The 23,093-nt window shown below is 33.1% G+C and overlaps 1 protein-coding gene across 1 annotated transcript; it reads left to right on the forward strand.

Moving 5' to 3' along the window:
- The first annotated feature begins 1,184 nt into the window (after positions 1-1,184).
- Positions 1,185-21,404, forward strand: LOC145254626 (differentially expressed in FDCP 8 homolog). Its single transcript, XM_080113236.1, has 9 exons — positions 1,185-1,287; positions 3,806-3,870; positions 7,919-8,006; positions 9,090-9,214; positions 10,653-10,709; positions 14,684-14,761; positions 18,747-18,917; positions 20,236-20,378; positions 21,095-21,404. Exons 3-9 carry the CDS (start codon positions 7,937-7,939, stop codon positions 21,402-21,404), a joined length of 954 nt encoding a protein of 317 aa, XP_079969362.1. The 5' UTR covers positions 1,185-1,287; positions 3,806-3,870; positions 7,919-7,936.
- Positions 21,405-23,093: the final 1,689 nt, after the last annotated feature.

A 23,093-nucleotide genomic window follows, 5' to 3' on the forward strand; every position in this document is an offset into this window, starting at 1 on the left:
TGCAAAAGTGTGAAAATTAAATAAATGGATTTTGTCAGGTGAAGTTTGAACGACGGCATTATTAATATGCATACGTAACGTAATAGCTAGTTGTTCATGTTTTAATTTTTAGCCTTGCAGCAAACATGTCTTCAGAGCTCATGCATAAACGTCAAACGAAAAAGTTAATCGTAAGCTGCCGTTTAGGTTTCGAATCTCGGGGGTGACGCATGAGTTTTTTTTTTTTCTAACTTTTTAAATCATAACTATATATTGGCCGCAATATAATATAATAATAAATACGAAATCTGCATTAATGAAAATATCATATTTAGGCGTATTTTACGACCGGGCATTGCCGGGCGGCCTGCTAATATTAAACAAAATATTTGAATCCTTTGTTTAATAAAAAACTGACAATATCGTTATTTGGAAGGTTAAATTGGTCAGCGTCCCAAATTCTCGTATGAAAAAAATCAACAAATAAACAGGAGCACTCAATTATCTTTGGTTATTAATGTTACAAATCTTTGTTGTATTAAGAATGGCTGTCGCATCTGTTTTAATAAATATTTCATTTCCTCTGTGATTAACGTTTTTAAATCGTCGTATATATTTATATAAATGAACTTGGTTGTTGTTCAGAATAAAACTGGTAAATATTAATCAGAAGTGACATTTCCATGCCTAAATATCAGCTGACGTAATATTGTAAACAAATACAGACGGGGCAAAATGTACGCTGTATATATATTTCCTTACCATTTGCTGAAGTAAAAAAGTAGTAAAAATGTAGTCGAAGAAATAAAAATTCCTTTGCAGTTGCCTTCCCTTTTTCTTGCAATTAATCAGAAGTGAAATTTCCAGGGCATTCATCGTCAAGCATTAATATAAGCTGACGTGATATTGTAAACAATGTATGTTTTGTTGATAAATTGTAACTCTTATAATTATCAATTAGAATCCCAAATTCTTGTATGAAAATTTGCAGCAATCGCTTAGTAGAGCAGAGTTATCTCCTATGAATCAATGACGACGATTCTAAAAACGCCAAATCACATATGAAGTAATTTTTGTCGTAATTTTCTGTGCGACGAAAAACACACGGTTATTCGCTTTTACTATGAAATGAAAAACCTGATTTTTTTATTATTATTATTATTATTTTTTAGTCGCTTATCGAAGACAGAAAGTACGGCGTCGATTTCCAAGGTCACACATTAAAAAGGAAGTTTTGGGTATTTCAACGGTGTGCAAAATGCAAGAATTTTGTCATAACATTTATAGACAAAGGTCTTCAGTGTAACGGTAAGTGAATATCCATTAATGAAATTTTGCAAAACTTCTCCAAGAAACACGTGTACGCTTTCCCTTGCTTCGAAAATTACATGTTTCATAAAGAACAAAGAACAGTTAAAACAAGTGAATCATGCATGATCCCTGTGAGGGCACAGTGAACGAGATATAAAAAAATGACCTCTTAAGTATTTACCCGCCCCCTTTAGCCCCAAACGTACCCAGGGTACGTCAAATCCTAGTGAAAATGAACAAACGGTACAATTTAACATCTGTAAATTTGAGATCTGCACTATGTAAAAAAAATGACTAAGTCCATCATTTGCCCCTCCATTTAGCCCCAAAAGTCCCGAAGACTTTAACATATTTACATTTGAGTTCAGCACAACGAAAAATTGCTAAAGAGACATACACAGAAAATTTTGGATAAATATGATAAAATAGTTCCAAAAATGGAGTGTTCTTATTAGCCCTGAAAGAGCCCCTGGGGCACACTCAAGAGTTATCGCGAAGTATAAACAAACATCAGTTAGCTACAACTTTTCAGAAAGTTTTATAAAAATCCAAGGCATCATTTTTTTAATAAGTAAAAAAGTGTCAATTTTAACCATTTTTAACCCGAAAGGCACGCCTAGTGCGGCAAATTCCAAAGAGTAGTTATTAAGAAAAGTGCGGACAGACGAACGGACAAGAGTGAATTCATAGGTCCACCCTCCTTTTATCGGGGGACCAAAAAACTAATATATATATATATATATATATAAAGAGAGAGAGAGAGAGAGAAAAGTAGAGAGGGAGAGTTAAAGAGAGAGAATAAATTAAAATAATAAGGAGTAAAGTTAAATGGGAATTTGATTACATAATAAGGATTAAAAAATGGGCATGAAAAGACCATTTAAGTCATGGCATTTCGAGGATAATCCTTATCTTTTAAATTTATTCTATAATTTGCTCCTCTTAACCTGGTAGAGCTTTTATCTATCCTGACATGTTTGTCTGATTATTCAAAAATGTATTTTTGATTTTTTATAGTCTAGCCGTGCTGATGAGGTGTGATATAATGAAACAGTGCTGAATGTTAATGACTATATATATATATATATATATATATATATATATATATATATATGTATATATATATATATATATATATATATATATATATATATATATATATATAGGGAGAGAGAGAGAGGTGGGATAGTGCGCGTGTTATAGATACGGTTTATAAGAGCAAAGAGTATTGCAGTTATGAAAAGCTCAATAGGTGTTGTTACCTAGAGCTATTTACGTGAAGGATTAATAATTGTGACCTTATCAAGTTTATAGAGGGAAACATAACAAACTCCAATATTTTCAATTACGATCGTTCCGGAACCGATATCCTTTTATTTATTTCGTATTTACAAATAAAAGGTATAGATACATAATTAAATTATTTCTTGATTTCGTCTCTTCATCAGCATAAAAGGTGGGTAGGATGAAACGGGAGGGGGGCACGAAATCTTTTTTAACAAACTTATCGAAGTTAATTCAGTTGTTGAATCTTTCTGATATAGTGTTTCCATGTTGCTTTTTTTTTAATACATAAGGATGCATCTCGATATCCAAACCATTTCTTGGTAAATATATATTTTTTAATCTTTTAGATTTAAAACAACGGTTACCATCGATATATATATATATATATATATATATATATATATATATATATATATAACTACTTCATTTACTCACACAAATTTAATATACGAAAGTATAGATTTATGCGTAAACTTTATGTATTTACTTTAAAAGTGCTCAATACGTAGGTAGAGCTAGTTAGTAATTTATAAAATATATATGGCGATTAAGCTACACTGAATATTCTGCGTTTCATCCACTGTAGGATTCGTCAGGCTTATGCGCGAATTTTGTGGTTGCTCCTTGTTTTTATATATGTTGAGGATTTCTAGTTAGCCAATTAGCTTTCTAGTATCCTTTGTTCGATAAAATGCATGCCCATTGGCTGATAGGAGGTGGCGCGGTGGATACTAGAAAGCTGATTGGCTAACTAGAAATCCTCAACATATATAAAAACAAGAAGCAACCACAAAATTCGCGCATAAGCCTGACGAATTCTACAGTGGATGAAACGCAGAATATTCAGTGTAGCTTAATAACCATATATATTTTATAAATTACTATATATATATTACATTTATATATATATATATATATATATATATATATATAAATGCAATATATATATATAAATCCCCGAAACAGTGTTTCATGGTAAACAACTGATGATCACTTGAAAAATAAATTATTGGTATTATAATAAATTCGAGAGCGAGTTGTTGCAGTGATTGCAGGTGTATAAATGATAAAAAAAATATTTCTGTATAGTTTTAAAGGTAAAAAACTTCAAAGACTATATATATATATATACATATATATACATATATATATATATATATATATATTCAAATACATAAAAATATATTTGAATACATAATGTATATTTGTTTTGCTTTTGTTTTTGTAGATTGTAAAGCAGTTCTACATGAGAGTTGCATTTACCTACTCGACAGAATTTGTCCATCACTTTATGTAAGTGCCTTTTTTTTCTTTTCTTTTTTTTGCTTTTGATTTAAATGGGGACAGTTACTGGCTAAGACTACAAAGGCCTCACACACTCTCAGGAGAATTATGATCGAACTAGCGGAACCTGCGAAAATTCCACAGGGGACTCATTCCTATGTAATATATTGATGTTGGTATTCTGTAGATGTTCACTGTAAATATAGGCGCTCTTATGTTAGCTCTTACCTTAAAACTGCAAAAACATTTGTCTAAGCTAGCAGGGTCGCCCGCCGCAGCCCAATCGTAAAACAATCTTAATATTTTAATTCTTGCAGATTTCGTATATATTATTATAGAGTTAATGTTTTATCGATTTTTATAAATTATAAATTGCGATTTCAAAAATAATAAAAATATATCAATATGACTTGGGTGCATCAGTTTGAATCAAAACCGAAGCCAAAACTCATTAATATATATATATATATATATATATATATATATATATATATACATGCATATACATATATATACATATACATATATATACATATATATACATATACATATATATATAATATAAAGGGGGTTAGAGAAATTTTCTATAGAGCAGAGTGTATTTTTGTGTTATAGTAAAAGTACTACTTAAATTAAAATACAGGAAAAGAATAATGCTCATTGTAAATCCGATATATCAAAGCTCAATAGGCAAATATCCTAGAGCTACTTATATACATGGTAAGGTGATTGATAATTTATGATTCAAAATTAAGATAAAAAAATAAAAATCAGTTTCATAAGAAGGAACACAACAAAGCCAATAAATTGTACGATCGTTTCGGAAACGACGTTTTTTTATTGTGACAGACATTGAGTCATAGACAATAATTTTTGCATATATTTTTTTGTAAACAAAGTCTCTTCATAAGCAAAATATTCGGTGTTTTTTCTTTTAGAAAGAGAAGACAGTTATAGCATGTATAAGCAACAGACAACACCGAAATGAACTGCTCTGATCATAATTACCGTTTGCAAAGGATGAACCATTTTCAGATTCATCTGCACTACTTAAAAAATGCTAGGTCTATTTATAGTGTCTTTTATTTCTAAAAAAAAACACCCATGATTTTTCTTATGAGGAAACTTTGTTTTCAAAAATATATGCTAAATTATTGTCTATGACTCAATGTCTGTCACAATAAAAAAATCGTTTCCGAAACGATCGTACAATTTATTGGCTTTGTTGTGTTTCTTCTTATGAAACTGATTTTTAATTTTTAATTTTAATTTTAAATTATAAATTATCAATCACCTTACCAGATATATATATATATATATACATATATATATATATATATATATATATATATATATATAACTGCAGCTATAATCGAAACCAAAACTTATGAAGAATTGTTGATATTAAGTTGGTGCAAAAATAATGCCGTTTTTTATCTGATGCATAGATATATACGCCAAATAAAGACATTATTTTTGCAGCAAGCTAATGAAATTATTTATAGAAGAAATAGATTACTGGCATGTCATCAGTTATAATCGAAACCGAAATTAAAAGTTATGAAGGATTCTAGCAAAAATTATTTATAAAAAAAATAGGTGAATTAAGTGCTATCAGTAATAACCGAAACAGAAACCAATGGTTATCAAGAACTTTAGGTAAAGTCATTTATTAAAAAAATGACTTGAGTGTCATCAGCTATGAAAAATTCTTGGTAAAATTATTTATTAGAAGAAAGTGAAGTCCATCACAATTAAACCAGTCACTCGGATGTAAGAGTGACACACAAAATAAATAAAACACACTATCCCATTAATATATAGACTATAATTTCATATTTTATTTTACACATTAATTCTGCTAAATTAAAGAAAAAAAAATACTGACTCATGTCCATCAAATATTGCAAAAATGTAATTATAAATTTAGGGAATAAACAATAATTAAACAAACAAATAAAATCGAACGATCTATTTTTTAAAAAATAAAACCGACTTAAATTTTAAGATACTAGCGTGGGTGCCCGGCGTTGCCCAGATGTTTGGAGGTGTATGTTGAGCAAAAAAAAAAGGTCAATTTTTTTTTAATTTTGCCTCCTATTATGACCCCTTTACATTTATTGTTTTGGACTCAAATAAAGTTATTAAGTTAGATCCATGTCCAAGGAACCTATATCTAAAATTTCAAGTGTTTAGACCCAAAATTGTCGGAGGAGTTTGGTAGAGTTCTCAAAGGTCAAATCGTTTAACTTTGACCCCTTACCAGCCAAATTTCTAACCGAAAGCCGATGACATCGATTTTTCCAAATCTCAGTATCCCGTATATCAAATTTCGAGTCTGTAGACTACAAATTGACAGAGTTATTGCGTAGGGAACATAGACACACAGATAGACAGACAGACATACAGACAGATATACAGAGAGTTCACTTTTATAAATATATCGATTATTTAATACAAAGTCATTAGCACAGAAAAAAACTTTTACATCAAACTTATAAATAAGATCGATTGGATAATTTAGTTAACAGGATTTCTAAATAATAGCGTTATTTCAGCACGGTCCGTATTCTGTATGAATCAAAAAATCTTATTAAATAATGAATTTATTGGTTCTTATTAAGCGGTACATTTAATAAAAAGTTCCGAAAAAATTTCTAGAGTAAATGTGGTATTTTGGTAAATAAATCAGATTCAATTTCCTACTCTTCACATGCTTGCTGGGAGGATTATTCGGAATCAGGAATTAGAAAAATGAACTTTTTACAGAACAATACAGTAACTGCGCCGAACGGCACTCACCCTAGACTGGTTGAACCGGTTTCCTCCGAATGAGAGAGTTTCATGGGAATATGAAATACACAAGTGGTCTCCAGAGCATGTATATCCCCGTAGGGGAGATAACGACGTCAGATTTTTACAGCTCTTGCAAAGAGGTTTCGACGTCAACCTACATACAGTGCCTGCAATTCCTAAATACTCACCTATCTGGTACGGATCGGGCTCAATGTTGTGTATCTTGCGCGATATAACGAGAGCCATGTGTCAAGGTGAATATCCCGTATATAATGGGTAAATGTGGCATTACGGTGGCTAGTACCTATTAATCCCTAACTGTGCATCAGACAACGACCGTAATAATTAGTTTGCTGCACATTATCATCACAAATATTCATAGAAAATTTCAGCGGGATCGGCCTAGTAGTTTCCGAAAAAAAGGTGAACGGAGAGACAGATAGAGACACAGACAAACTAAGAGAAACATGATATAGATTGTACCATTTTATCAGATGTGCAATGATTCCTAAAATATTGTCAGAATTTTGACTAACAAGACTTGTTAATTCTTTGTATAATCACAAACAAAAAATGCCAGATAAATATATGTAATCAATCTGAGTTACACCGGCATGTTGAAAATTGTGATTTGCTGGGAAGGTTGGTTAGTACAAAAATTCAAGGGTTAAGGCTAACGTATTTCAAACTATGTAGTTGGGGTCGACGATAACACCTGAAATAAGTTATTCGGTTCGTGTGAAAGAAAGCCTGGGAGGAAAGAAAGAGGGAGAGTAAAAAAATAAAAAGAGAAATATATCTTTTCCCTCGCATGCAAGTCAGTCTAGTTTCCGATTTGGGGCGGAACAGACGCGTCGAGATTGGTAAAAAAATCCTTCGAAAAAAAAAAGCAACGCAAAAAAGCTTGACTCAGCAATGCGATGGGTCCGCCAATTAACTCGTAGACAAAAAAAAGTGATTTTTGCCATAAAATCGGCGTCGTGTTTTCGTCTAGGATACTTTTTACAGCTCATCGACTATTAGCAAAAAGAATCGATCCGAGAAGACCAAGATGACAGAAAAAAGTTATGGTTATCTATGCACACACACACACACACACACACACACACACACACACACACACACACACACACATACACTAGATGCATCACGGTTACATACATAGAAACAGATAAAGAGATACACTTAATAAGAAATAGACGCAAGAGAGAAAATACTCCCACTACAGTACAACTAAAAGTATCTTATCTTTCATCCACAGTTTTCTCAAGGATACAAGATGGTTTCAGAAGCAGCTAGTCTGTCATCTCAAGGTTTTAAATGTCCTGACTGCAATGCACCTATATTTGGTATGTATACACACCTATTTTGTTTATGTATATATATATATATATATATATATATATATATATATATAAATATATATATATATATATATATATTTAGCTAGTAGAGTTTAGTTTCCTAGAAGTACGTCCAATGAAACAACATGCGTCTACCAAAGAGTGCTCAATGAGTGAACAGAACAGGTATATTAAATTTAGTTATACAAACATTGATGGCTACATATGTGCATACATGTTTCTGTAATTACCTGCGTTGGGGGATTACGTCTTCATGCCAAGAATTATCGTCGAGAACTCTCGACGATAATTCTTGGCCTGAAGACGTAATCCCCCAACGCGGGTGATTACAGAAACATGTATGCACATATGTAGCCATCAATGTTTGTATAAATAAATTTAATGTATATATATATATATATATATATATATATATTTATGTACATTAAATTTATTTATACAAACATATATATATATATATATATATATATATATATATATATATATATATAAAGAAAAAGCGAAACATATTCTAGTTTAAAAGTGTTGGATAATCGAGATCTCCGGGGATTGTCCTCAAATAAAAAAGTCGGTCACACGTCTAGATGTAAGGCCCGGAAAATGACGACAAATGAGGGTCAAATTCTAGGACATAAAATCCCTGATCAGCGAGTGACCATATTTTTTTTAACAATACTGGTTGAAATATTGACGTCATCTGGGCCAATAACAGAAACACAGAAACGAAAACATTCTTCTCTGCACACCGCGAAACTCGTCATGAACTGCATTAAACTTGGCAAGCTGTCATTCGAGAACAGAAAGGTTATATTTACAAATAAACAAAATATTATTATAACCAACTGTGTATTTTTTTTTTTATATCATCAACGATTGTATAAATCTAGAAATGATAATGATTGATTTTTTTAGGAATTAAATAGACTTAAAACATATATGACGACTGGTTATTAGCAAAATATAATACAAGAATGAATTTTTATTTTAAAAAGACTCGTTGCAATTTGGGTGCGATCAGTGTTTTCTTGCTTTGTTTTGTTATTGACATAATTTTACAATTATTTTCAGACGAATCCAAAGACTGTCAGTATTGTTATTTCACCAAGAAATTCTTCTGCCATGTTTGCCATCGTGACAAGAAAGCTATTATTCCGGAGAAAGTCCTCCAGCAATGGTGCTTTTGTTCATATCCAGTAAGTAAATACATTATCCACATTAGCGGGACCTGTGGAAATTCCAAGGGAGACTCATTCATATGCAATATATTGATGGTGGCATTCTGTTGATGTTCAGTGTAAATGAAGACACTGATATTATTGTAGCTCTTTTGTTAAATCTTCAAAGGTATTTATCGAAGTTTGCACGAACGCCCGGCAAAGCCCGGGCGTAAAGTACGCTTAAATATGAAAGTTTAATTCTTGCAGATTTCATATATATTATTATAAAGTTAATGTTCTATAAATTTGCGATTTTAAAACTAAAAAAACTATATATATATATATATGTATATATATATATATATATATATATAGTTTTTTTAGTATATAGTATTTAGTATAGTTTATATATATATATATATATATATATATATATATATATATATATATATATATATATAATATTTGGATGTATTAGCTTTAATCGAAACCGAAATAAAAAAAATATATTTAACTTGATTTTTTAATGCAGCTGATGTTGGTTATACTAACAGTTAAAAATAAATGAAATTAAATGTAAATTAAATTAAAATTAAATTAAGTAAACCAGTTTTATATAATATTTCTTAATAGATTACTTCAAACATTTCTAGTACTAATTTCCATCAAGAATTTAGAGCAAATTATTAAAGCAGAGTTAGTTAAACGTAATATGTAAATGAGATAACCTCTTGAATGGTGATTCCTTTTTGATAAACCGGTGTACACATTACGTATTTGTTTGTGACGTTTCCTAAATGTATACTACTGGTTCTTCACTTCCTGAACCCGTTCGTGATCGTCTAATGTTCATATGCGTGCGTGTGTGTCATATGTGTATTTTCGACAGACCTTTATCTTCTCTGCTCACTGAACCTGGTCCTTGCTGACTTAATCTTGTTCTTGGAGAGGACTGGAACCTTTTCTACGAAAGATATTCACTCCAAGAACGCTGGTTGGTTTTCATATTAGTTTTTATTTCACTTTCCAGGATGTCATGCAGAAGAATAGAAAGTTAGTTTCTTTGCTTGAGGTTTAAACAGTCTACTTTAAGAGACACGTCACTCCCTTCCAAGAGGAGAGGAGAGACAACCGTAAAGCCCAACCGCTCAGCTTCAATTCCAAGTTCCAACGCCTCTATGATCTCCAGCTGATCTGATCACCTGACTCACACGTAGATCCGATCAGCTGACCAGACCTTCCGGTAAACTTGTCTATGATTCAGCTTTGTTATATTTTGACAGGTTCTATAAATAATCATCATATTCATCCCTTGTCTACCTCTATTTTATACACATTTTCAGTATTAAAATGTATTTGTGAAACGGTGTACCGTTTGTATATATTAACCAAATTGTGAACAGATGAACAGAAATACGACTTCATTATAATGTGTAGATAGTAACGTCTATTAAATTATTTGCTTTATTTACAGGTGAGCAACTGGAGTCAGATCTATTTGGTTTACATGAGTCAACAGCCAATCATAGAAGTGAGCGATTTGGCAAACAGAGTTACCTCCCTTAATAGGGAAATATTTACTATCATAGTAAGATTCTTATTTTTCTCTTTTCTTTTAATGTACTAACATGCAACCGCTTATCAAGGTTTAAATGTCACCCGAGGGTAAGTATGCTGTGCTCCCATAAGAGTACTGCAGGAAGACACAATTCGGTATTTAGTGGAAGCAAGATATACTGAACAGAAAAAATACAACACATAAAGAATTATTGGGATTAATTTTACAATTGTCATATGGTTGGTTGGTTGTTTAAGTTTTACGGCATATCAACCCTTTTCAGATTATTTAATGCCAAATCCGGTGATTTTGAAGAATTTTTTTTTAATAGAATATATTTGTTTTTTGCAAGTCAGTTTCTATTTAACTCATAGTTGGGACCCTAACAGGTACTACCACTCCGGGTCAGAGTGGACCTGGGAGCAATGGTAATTAAAGGGTGGCTCCGCACTCCCCAGAGCCCGCAAGCTGGGGCCTCAGCATAGTTTAAAGTCATATCCAGGACCCCCATTGAGGAACTTTTACCCTTTGCAGGGGTGCAGTCGGCGTATTCTAATGCCCCACTGACAGGGCCAATTTTACATTGGGAAAAAGTACAATTTTCACACGTGAAAAATAGAGTATAAGCTCTGAACAGAAATATTGCGATGGTTGGTTTGCAGAAGGAACGTTATTAGTGTGTACAATAGTTAAAACAATTTGACTGGGTGAACAAATGGATCATACAAGAAAAAGGTAATTGTATTGAAAAGAAGATTTGCTAAAAACATGTTTCGTGAGAAATTGTCTCGGGTGAAAAGTTGGAGTAACAGCTTGCACGTGTGCGTGCCTCGATTATGGCTTTTTTCCTGTCAAACTTTGAAATCCAGCAAGAATTCGGTGATAAATGATGACTCTCGTAATTACACTCCTGCGTTTGACAAAAATAGTCTTCAGTTCAAATCGGTAATGGCTTTCTGTGCTGCTGTCTTTCTCATGCCACCGAACCTCAACCGCGCTCTACTGCTGCATCCAAAAAATAAGGCAAAATAAAGGCAGGGTACACTAATGTGACGGGGTTTTTAAAGCTAGCTCACGTGACTCCTAAAGCAGCAGGGGCCGAAAATTCTGCTAACGGAAAGGTACAAGTAATAGTAGGGGACATAAATTCTGATAGAGTGTGGTTATACGTCAGTCCGACTGCCAATTGCGCATGGCCTGTACATAAGTAACGCCAAGAGACATATTCTCCTAGTCTTTATAGTATATGAAAAAATAATTATTATCTGTAGGATGGACACACAACTACAAAATGTTAATACATTTATCACATGTACAGTGTAATCCTTCGTGGCGATTGTTATTATTAAGATGTAAGAGTCACTCAAATATAAGTGTTAATGAGTTCATGAGATTGGTTGTCAAAATTGTTGACGATATTTGTGACTATTAGGTTCACAAGAAAGTTATTGCGGATTTAAACTTTTAAATTCAGATGGATATATATCGACCCAAACAAACATTTATTGATCAAAATAAGCCAGCTCAGAATCAGCACACTGTTGTCAATGCAAAACAAATGTATTCATGCTAGTAAGATCTTGCGTTCTGATCGCGATGAAGTCTCTTAAGAAATTTTTGATATCGCTTAGGTTTTTTAAGCATTTTTCACGTAGAAAATTGTTGAGATGCTTGAAAAAGTCGTAGTCAGTAGGTCTGAGGTTTTGAGAGTATGGCGGATGAGGCAGAGTTTCGTAGCCCTAATCGTTCAACCTCTGCAGGGTCGATTAGTCACATGTGGTCGGGCATAGTCGTGGAGCAGAATTGGGCATTTTCTGATAACTAATGCTGAGTGTTGTTGTCGAAGTTTCTGATGCATTTCATTCATTTGCTGACAGTACTTTTCCAACGTAATGGTTGCGCCTGCATTAAAAAGTACTGCAATGGAGGAGGCCGGTTGTTCACCACCAAACGATCAGCATGACCTTCTTTCGGTGCAAATCTGGCTTCATGAAGCGTAATGAAGGTTTCTCGGCACTAACCAGTGAATTGACCGTCGCCGGTTTTCGTAAAAGAAAAAAAAAACAAAAAACAAATAACAAAAAAAAAACACTTTGTATTGCAGTTTACAACCCGGTCGAGGAACGGGTCGTTCTTGTTGCGTAATAGGGGGAAGTTTACACTTTATAACGGCGTTTCCTTAGGTTGTATTTCAGTTCGTGAGGCACCTATTTATCGAGTGTTTTAGTCTTTTCAATCTCTCTTAAGTGTTTGGAAATTATATGTTACGTCTAATTCAGTTATCGAAGAGTTGTGCGGGCATTGGCTTCGAATTAGGCTCCTGGTTGATTGTTGACCACTACGTCTATCATCTTCAAGACTTTCGTACCCGCCATAGAATATCTTAAACCACCATAGTACTGTGCGTTTAGTAGTGGCTTTGGGCCAAACGCTTCGTTGATATCGCAAGCTGTTTCAGCAGTTTTTCAGCCTAGCTTCAATTGAACTAAGAAAATTGTGCGAATTTGCTTTTTCCGTCTTGTAGTCAATGTTCCGAAAAAAGGACAAATGTTTTAAAACGAGCGAAAACTGCTCTTTAAAATGATATATAAAGTAAAGATAATATAACGAAAACTTATTTGGCAATACATAATTTGAAATCAAAATTCATAATTCCACAAGAACTTTCTTAACAACCTAATAGATTATTTTTGAGGATTGATTTTTTTTAGATTTGAAAATTTGTTGACATTGAACTTGAAAACAATCATCTAATAGACAGCTAGAAAGCATCACGGTGGTAAGTTTTCCAAACAGGAGGTGTGATTTGAAACAATTTTGCTCACCGAAATTTTGCTTATTGTTAGATCGCAAAAAGAAAGCAATTAAAATTATTTACAGATATTTAATTAGGCGAGTTTTTATGACGAATATTTTACAAAGAAATGACTAATCCGAGTTCAATTGAGTACTTAGCACAAGTCTGTGATCTACAGCAGGGAGATACTAGTGCGGTCAGTGAGAAAGAGGCTGTAGAAAAAAAAAAAGGATATCGCCAACTGGATTTTGAAATCAATTATTGTTGGGGGATGCATCCCTATTGGCTGGAAAAATGAACTATCTATGACGTCACTTCCGTTCATGACAGCACTTCCGGGCAACAATGACCTGTTAACCAAATCAGAGACGGACAGGCGGAGGCTATGATCGTCAACAACTAGTCCAGCAGTGGAGCAAAGATATTGCTCAATTTACCTTTTTCATGTATTTTCGTTAATGCATATTCATTTAACTTTTACTGCGTTCTCCCTCGTCAGTTATTCGAGCACTAACATTACACCAATTATGCACGCTGTTGAGGAAGGGAAGAGTGTGCTGAGTGGCACTTCCACCATATGTAGGGATATGTAGGGACAGTGCGCCATGTTAGAAGCTAGCTGACTTATATACAAGATGGAGGGGTAAAATAATATTACTATAATTTTCGGAGGAGTAAAAATAATATAGTATTTAAGGTTCTCACAGCGGTGAGTTGGTTGTTGGTTGGTTGTTTTTGTTTTACGGCATATCAACCCTTCTCATGTTATTTAATGCCGAACCCAAAGATTTTGAAGAAAATTTTTTTAGTAGAATATATTTGTTGTTTTCAAGTCGGTTTCTATTCAACCCATAGTTGGGACCCTAACAGGTACTACCACTCCAGGTCAGAGTGGACCTGGGAGCAATGGTAATTAAAGGGTGGCTCCACACTCCCCAAAGCACGCAAGCTGGCGCCTCACTATTGGATATAGTCTAAGGTCATATCCAGGACCCACTGCATTGAGGGGGTATATTCCTCAAAGACACAGATTTTAATATCGGTCAAAGTTGGTAGTAAAGCCCGACATTGTTATTTATTATTTAATTTCGTTTGAACAAAGGATGAAGAGAATAGAATCATTTACGGTATAATTGTTTTCATTTTTCAGATGTTATTTGAAGATATAAAACAATATTATGACTATCTTCCTGAATGCCGGAATGACTTTGATCGAATCCTTAAACCGGTAAGTCACGTCTTTTATGAAAATATAGACATAAAGAATTTAAGAACGTATCGTTATTGCAATTATTATATATATATATATATATATATATATATATATATATATATATATATATATATATATACGTGCGTGTGTGTGTGTGCGTGTGAAAGAGAGAGAGGACGTGTGTGTGAGTGTGTGCGTGTGGGTATTTTCATGTGAGTGTGTATGTGAAATTTAATATATATATATATATATATATATATATATATATATATATATATATATATATAAAGAAGTGAACCATCGCGTAAATTCAATCAACTAAAATAAGATGGAAAACGGGGTGAGGAAAAGTTAAAAAAATATGGGGCAAGTTACATGTAACACATGTACAATTCAATAAAATAAATAAGTCGATTAAAAATAAGATCGTTAAAATACACCCGAAGCGCTTTTCGTTCGCCCAACATGTTCCCCGTTTCATCCGAGATCATCAACCTACCACCAGAAAATCTCAACTGATAGAATCGTCCATCGGCCAACACTTGGTCGATAAAAAGGAGTGCGGTCTTGTTTTCTCTCCGGAGTGTTTTTCTGTTTTGTACCGAGGACGTACAAAGTTCTACCTGTCTGTCCTCGAAGCACTTGCCATCATTGCCAGCCCCCCTACTTTGTGCAAGTAGAGAAACCTCCGGCTTCAATTAGAATTATTTGGGTAGTTAGGTTTTTATTTTAACCTCCTCTCCGCTCTTACTCCATACCACGACCAAATATTCTAAAAAAATAATAATTTTAAGACTTATGACCCTTGAAAATGTTAGTCTGAAGGAAAAGCGCTTCGGGTGTATTTTAACGATCTTGTTTTTAATCGACTTATTTATTTTATTGAATTGTACATGTGTTACATGTAACTTGCCCCATTTTTTTTCCTTTTCCTCACCCTGTTTTCCATCTTATTTTAGTTGATTGAATTTACGCGATGGTTCACTTCTTTATAATTATTCTAAAATTTTGCCAATCGAATATATATATATATATATATATATATATATATATATATATATATATATATATATATATATCCTTGATTGAAAAATGGGTCATTTCACCGATTTCGATGACAAAAAAGTATTGGAAGCGTGGAATATTTGTAAATTAGTATCTAGTAAGGGGCAACGTCAGGTCACCATATATATAACGTTGGCCATATGGTTTGTTTCTTGCTAATGGAATCAAAGATAGCTTTGCTTTTTTGCAAGGACTTTCAACTGATTTTCTTTAGTCGTCTTCAAGCAGATTTTTTATTATTAATCAAAAACACTGCTATTTAACAATATCTGTCTAAATGAAAAAATGCTGCCTAAATACACAATATATATTTGTATATTTTGGCAGCAACTCATTATTCACGCACGTCTGATTGAACACGAGTTATTCATTTTCCCGATTCTTGGATATCTTTTGAATTCGTCGAGCGTATTCTTATTTTTTATTCAGCTGGCATGGATTATATTATGGCGCCTAGAATTAGTGTTCAGCAATATTCTTCTCAAGTGCTTTCTATCGCTGCATCCGATCATCGTCATTGATGTTGTTGTTGTTTTCTTTTTCTTTGGGGATTGGAGTATTTACTTAGTTTCTTGTGAATTATTGAATACAGTTATTATATTTGTCCCGCTATAAAATGATATCCTGTTAATAAGGGTCTGTGGGCTTTTTTTATTAGTATGGCTTCTAGTAATTGTAGACATCGTGTGCAATTGTTAAGTGTCGAATGTTTGTATTGTTAGTTAAGATATTTTTAATATCGGACGACGGTAGGTTTTTATCATGGAATATTAGGTATTGTTTTATGGCGCTATTGTCAGGTTAATGATAGATTAATCGTCGAGAGAATGTTGTTGTGGTGTGGCCTATATATGCGTTATAGGAGTTTTAAGAGTGGGTTCGGAGACATTCTTCGAAGGGGTGAATAAATTCATACAATACATTTGTTTTGTTAAGTTTGTTGTTAATATTATTCTTGTTTTAATCATTAAATTGGAGGTTTCAATATATCATTAGTTTAATCTTTTTGTTCTGGTCAGTGAGTCTAGTATAACTTTTAATTAAGTTTGTTTTTGTTTTCTTCTGTTGTGTAGTTATTGGGTAGTTGGTTTTTATCGTATATTTTTATGGTTGCATTTTTGTTAGGTTAATGTTTAGATTGTGGAGTGAGTTTTTAGCTTATCGACAAATTTATTGGGAAAATTATTGTTTATTAGGGTTGGTGTTATGTTTGTTAGTTTTTGTAAAATATTTGTCGGCTTGATGCTATATTGTATGAGTGGTGAATCAAATTCTTTATAAGGCCAGTTTTATATTTTTCTGAGCATTGACTATGGTAATTTAAGTGTATTGCATTATTGTTGGTAGGGTTCTTGTATGTTGAGGTTATGTATTTAGTTGGGTTGCTTGAATTTACTAATACGTCGAGAAATTATATTTTGTTATTTATGTTTGGTTCGTGTGTAAACTTGAGGACGGAGTGTGTTTCTAGGTTTAGTTTGAGTTTTTTAATGTCTTGAACGGATTCGGCTGCGATGAATATATAATCGGCATATCGGGTATAGCTACTGGGTTTATTTTTTAGATCTGATAGGATTTTGTTTTCGAGGTGGGGCATGCAGTATTCTAGAAGTGATCCCATTGAGACCCCATCTATTTGGATGTATGTTTTCCCATTAGGGTTAGTGAAGGGAACTTGTGTGGTGCATTTTCGTAATAATTTCTCTAGGGTTTAGTGTTTTATGGCTGGATGGGGTATCATATTGTGGTTGTATACTTGATTAAGGATTATTTTAATTGTGTCCTTTATGGAGACAATAGTGAAGATGTTTTCAGCTTCAGGGGATGTGGTTATGCGTTCGGGAGGGGGTTAATTTTAGAAGGTCTATGAAGTCGGTGGTAGATGTTATGTTGCATTTACTAGGTATGTAAGGTTGGATAATGCTATTGATTGTTTTAACGATATTATGTACTGGTGCGGATTTGAGAGAATATGGGTCTTAGAGAGTATCCTGTTTTGTGAATTTTAATTTTCCTGTATATGTAGCCAGGTTTATAGACTATATATATATATATATAAAATAAAAAAAAGAAAATCAAAATTAAAAATAAAAATAATTCGCCCCTACCCATCTGGTACTCACATTTATAACCCATAAAATAAAATATAAATAAATAAAGACTAACTATACATACACCAAGCCCCAAAGAAAAAGAAAACGACAACAACAACAACAACAACAACAACAACAACAACAACAACAACCACCAACAACAACAATCGATCCTAACGACGATCGAACAAATCGATCAAAATCGCTTGAAAAGAGTATGGCTGAACACCAACTTTTGGACACCATATTATACAGCATGCAAGCTGAAATAAAATAGACCGCTCAGCGCATTGAAAAAAAAAATTAAACAAAAGAAAAATCGGAAAAATGAATAACTCTGTCGTGTTCAATCAGACGTACTTGAATATTTATTTATTTATGCAATATAATTACATAAAATATTGCCGGTAAAACGATTCGACCCTAGTTCCGACTATTATGAAACTTAGCTTCCTAGCTATTAAAACATCGTGACTATTAAACTGACAGTGATACTCTCTCCCTTTTAGAGGAGAGAACCTGGCGTTGTGGTTATTATGAGCTTGCAAATTTAATTTTTAGGAGCTTCCATAATCAGTATTTCATTCGAGAAATAAGTCTTTTATATCCATATATATATATATATATATATATATATATATATATATATATATATATATGTATATATATATATATATATATATGCTCTGTGGTTTTATGTGTGACAGAATGGAAACAAAGTACGAGCATTGGATCCAAACATTATGAATCTCAGTTTCCTACCAATTCGACCATTGTAACGAGTTACTCTTTTAAATGCAAAATATATTTTTTTTAATTTTGCTTATTTTCTAACTTTTCAGATCCGGAAAAAATGGCCGAATTTATTGCAGACACCTTTACACTTCTCTCTTTCGAATTTGCAAGAGATTTTCACCTCCTTTCAGATAGATGAACGCAATGACTATGGCCTGTATCCCCAACTTCTAAAGTGTCACGAAAAGCTTGTCCAACACGTCAGACGGGATTGCCGAGTGAGTAATCAGAGTGAAAACTGTGATTTATTTAAAACATCATAACTGTTTTAGTTGTTGAATATCAAGCAAGTCCGTCTGAAGAACATTTAAGCAAAAAGAACGGACACGCGCGCGTGTGTACACACGCGTGCGCGCGAGATCTTATGAGCAAAAAAGGGTTCCCGTTTTCACGTTGTCATAGCGACATTTATTTCCTCACTCATTGCAGCTGTGACGTCTCCCACGTCTGAAACGTGCTCTCGAATGCCACGGACGTCTCTCACGCGAACGTTTCTCTAATGTACTCTTTATCCTTTTTATAGTTTTTTTTTTTCAGTACAATTGACGTTAATTCGCACCCGTTTGCATACGCGTGTCTGCGCTCTGGTATAGATTCTCCGAGTTCGAGATAAAGATCTCTGAATTTGATAAGACAGACCTGAAGAAATGAGAAATGCAAGATATCCTTGTTTCAGAAGTTTTATGATGAGGATTGGTTATTTTAATTAGTTGGATTATTCAGACTACAGTTATCATTTTAGATGTTATTCTCACGCCAGTTTAGTTGATGTAACCTTCGACCAACATTAAGTGCGTCCTCTACAACTCATACAACATTTTTCTAATTCACCGGTTTGTTTGTTCTCGTCCTGTTAGCTATAACTAAGAAAAAGTAATTCGTAATTCTATTCTTAGTGTCAACATTTCGCTATTCAACAGACTGTGACTTTAAACTGATTATAGTTAACATTTTTGTCCGTTGTATTATTCGCATATTAGTTGTTATTTTCAAAGCAGTTCATCGGCGAAGTCTTTGTTTTTTTTTACAATTTCTTTTATTTCAATTATTTTCAATGTTCTATTTTCTAACAAAAACTATTTTCAAAACTATTTTCATTATTTTCAATGTTCTATTTTCAATGTTCTATTTTCACTGTTCTATTTTCAAAACTATTTTCAATGTTCTATTTCCAAACTATTTTCAATGTTCTATTTTCAAAACTATTTTCAATGTTCTATTTTCCAAACTATTTTCAATGGTCTATTTTCCAAACTATTTTCAATGTTCTATTTTCCAAACTATTTTCAATGTTCTATTTTCTAATAAAAGTACAAAAATACGTTAATTAATCATTTCCTATCCTTCTAAAACATTAGAACCACAGAATGCGGATTGGATCTCCCTCTCTGCTATTCGTCACTTAATTAGCACCCACACTCCTTCTGCGACTATAACTGGCTTACGTCAATAAGTTAACAAACGAAGAAGAAAGGGCTGCGCGAAATACACGAAAATACTGTTTAACTCAGGTCTCTGTTGTTTACTATTTTTCAGAAATGCGCTCTTCATGCACAGAAGTGCATGGTTTGTGATTATAAAAGCTCGGAAACGACACCAGAAAATGCAATTTTTTACTTCGAAAAAACAGTATCTAATTGCAAGAATAAAAAGTGTACTCCTTTGAACTGTGTGCACAGGTAAGTGACGCATTTTTATTCACACGAAACGATTAACGACTTTTATTTACCCAAAACAACATTGCCAACTGAGACGAAATGGGGTAACTGTAATAAGAGGTCACATATATATAGCGGGCACCTTAAACCTTGGGTTGCTTAGCGACATGTTTGTTTGCATTAAATCTATATTTCTCCTTGTTTGCCTCGGATTGAATGATGCTCAACGAATGTTTCACGCTCTAATTTTTTATTATTTTAATCGAAATCCGTGAAATAACATTTTTTTTATTAAATCAGTTGATTTCATGGGCATCACGCGAGGAAACTTCACGTGCCTCCCCGTAAAGACTTAGTCCACAATACATTGTAGTTTTCATTGAACTGTAGAGAACCTTCTGTTGATTTATAGAATTATTTTATATATAATGGCTTGAATTAAAGTTTAAAATGCAAAATCAAGTATCATGCTTCAATTGTGCTCTAAAACAATCGTTTCGAACACGCTCAAAGAATATGCTGTTGATTTTATATGTCTGGCCTTACTTTTTGTGCGGTGATAATGGCTTTAATTAAAGTTTAAAATAAAAAGTCAAGTATCATGGTACAGTTGTGCTTTAAACAAAGAAATCCATTTCGAATGGACCCCGGTCATATCAAAGAAAATACAGTCATTTTATATGTAATAAACCACACTTCTCTCTTTCAAACATTTTTTTTTTTTTTTTTTTTTGCAGGAACTGCCTAAGAAACAACCCTCTTTTAACGTGCAAAGGATGTGATACTCGCATGATGACGGATGAGGAATTATCCTCAATCTGCATCAATTTTAAAAAATCGCCCAGAGTGGTAAGAGCGAAAGAAACTACCGCTCACAATGGTCCCAACAAAGGAACTGAGTTCAGCATACATCCGGAATCATTAAGGACACGAACAGACGTTCAGAAAGATACTGAAGAATTTTTTGACCAGGAGGAGGCCCAATTTCAACTTCATGAAAGACAAATAAGAAGAAGACGTATGAACCTGAACGAGAGTCATGTGTAAAAGACATCCAAACGTAGGCCAAGGGCATGTGCTCGCACTGCACATAACGGGGGATATATATATATATATATATATATATATTCAAGACTGTTCATGTCTTATTTCGACCTTGAGATCTGTCATGGAATTATGAAACTAAACCTTTACTGGGTCATTCATCTCGTACGAATCAGATTGTTGGCATGAGTTTCCCTGATATCTTTCTAGTTGGAATTCTTGCTAGAAATGCATCCGGTACTTATTTATTTACCTACAATGAACTTGGCATTATTATTTTTTTTTTTACGTTATTGTCGTCAAAATACATCGGGTGCTGATAGAAGGGATCACGTGAAGATTGTCAATATCCGCGTTGGGGGTGGAACGAACAGGATTCGAACTTGGCACACCCAGTTTGTCGATCCTTATCGTTAACCACTACTTAACCTCTCGCTTGTGCTGATTATATAAAACACAAAGCGGGATAATTAGACAACGAAGAACTGCTCCTAAATGAAGAAAAACAAATTCAAATAAAATTGTTAAATCGGTGTCTAATGACCAGGAGTAAAATTCCATGCATATCCTTTTATATTTCGAGCGGGCAGGTGGTGGTCATTGGAGTCTGAATAACAAGAATTTCCCTCGGGCTATGAACAGTGTTCAAGAAATATTTACCTGTTATTTTACACACGTAAATATTTAAGTTTTTCGTTGCATCTTCAAATGTTTAATTATTAAATAAGTTGACGAATATTACTTTTCTTCTCCCCAATCGACCAGTTAAACATGCTATCATATATTTTTCTTGCGGTCTCTTGGGTTTTCTGGATTCTATAACACGAATTTATCTAGTCTGGTGGATTAACCAGCTTTGTGATATTACAATCAGGCAACACCACTTTAAAAAAGTGAACCATTCCTTGCATCTTCTACTCTGGGTTAGCCATACCGAGGAGATCTTATTTCGTTCGCGAATGGGAGTGTATATATTTAGTCGGGATTTATTTGCATGGAAATATATTTCCATTCCAGGTTGTCCCCTGCGCAGAGAGGCCTTAGACACTCGAGGACAGTGTATAGTAGGCATTTAAGTTCTCTCCAATTAGGCATTTAATTATATAGAATATCGGACAATATGATCACTCATAAAAAAAATAAATTTTAAATTAATAATCTCCATAACGAAAAATGGGCGATTCACGCATGTAAAGGGAGGCAATTACGAAAACTAATTTTTAGAGTAATCTCCCTTGGAAAATTATCGCTTTCTTGTTTTTCAAATTTGCTATAAAGAAATAAATTTTTGTTTTGCGAATAACATTTAAAAGAATAATCCCCATAAACAAAATAAACAAAAAAAAGTCGCTCCAGTTTCTTTTTGTAAATGTTTTCATCTTTTTAACAATGCTTTGTTTAATAAAAATTACAATTGATCTGCAGTTATCGTCGCATTTTCCTTCTTTTGTTGTAATGTTAAAGATTTTTTAAAAATATTTTTATAAAGATTTTTCTGTATTCTTGATTCGAAAATAGGTTTAGTTCAAAATAGGCAGCAAATTATGTTTCGAAAAGTGCACAAGGTCTATAGATTCACAATAAAGCTGGCAATCGCGTTTCAAATTTCAAGACGAAGTAATTGGAAGAGCTGATAATTTTCTGAAATAAAATATCAATATGTATTTTTATTTGAAATATATATATACATAT

The sequence above is a fragment of the Euprymna scolopes genome, chromosome 30, assembly GCF_053919585.1.
Source record: "Euprymna scolopes isolate OS-2025 chromosome 30, ASM5391958v1, whole genome shotgun sequence".
NCBI lineage: Eukaryota > Metazoa > Mollusca > Cephalopoda > Sepiida > Sepiolidae > Euprymna > Euprymna scolopes.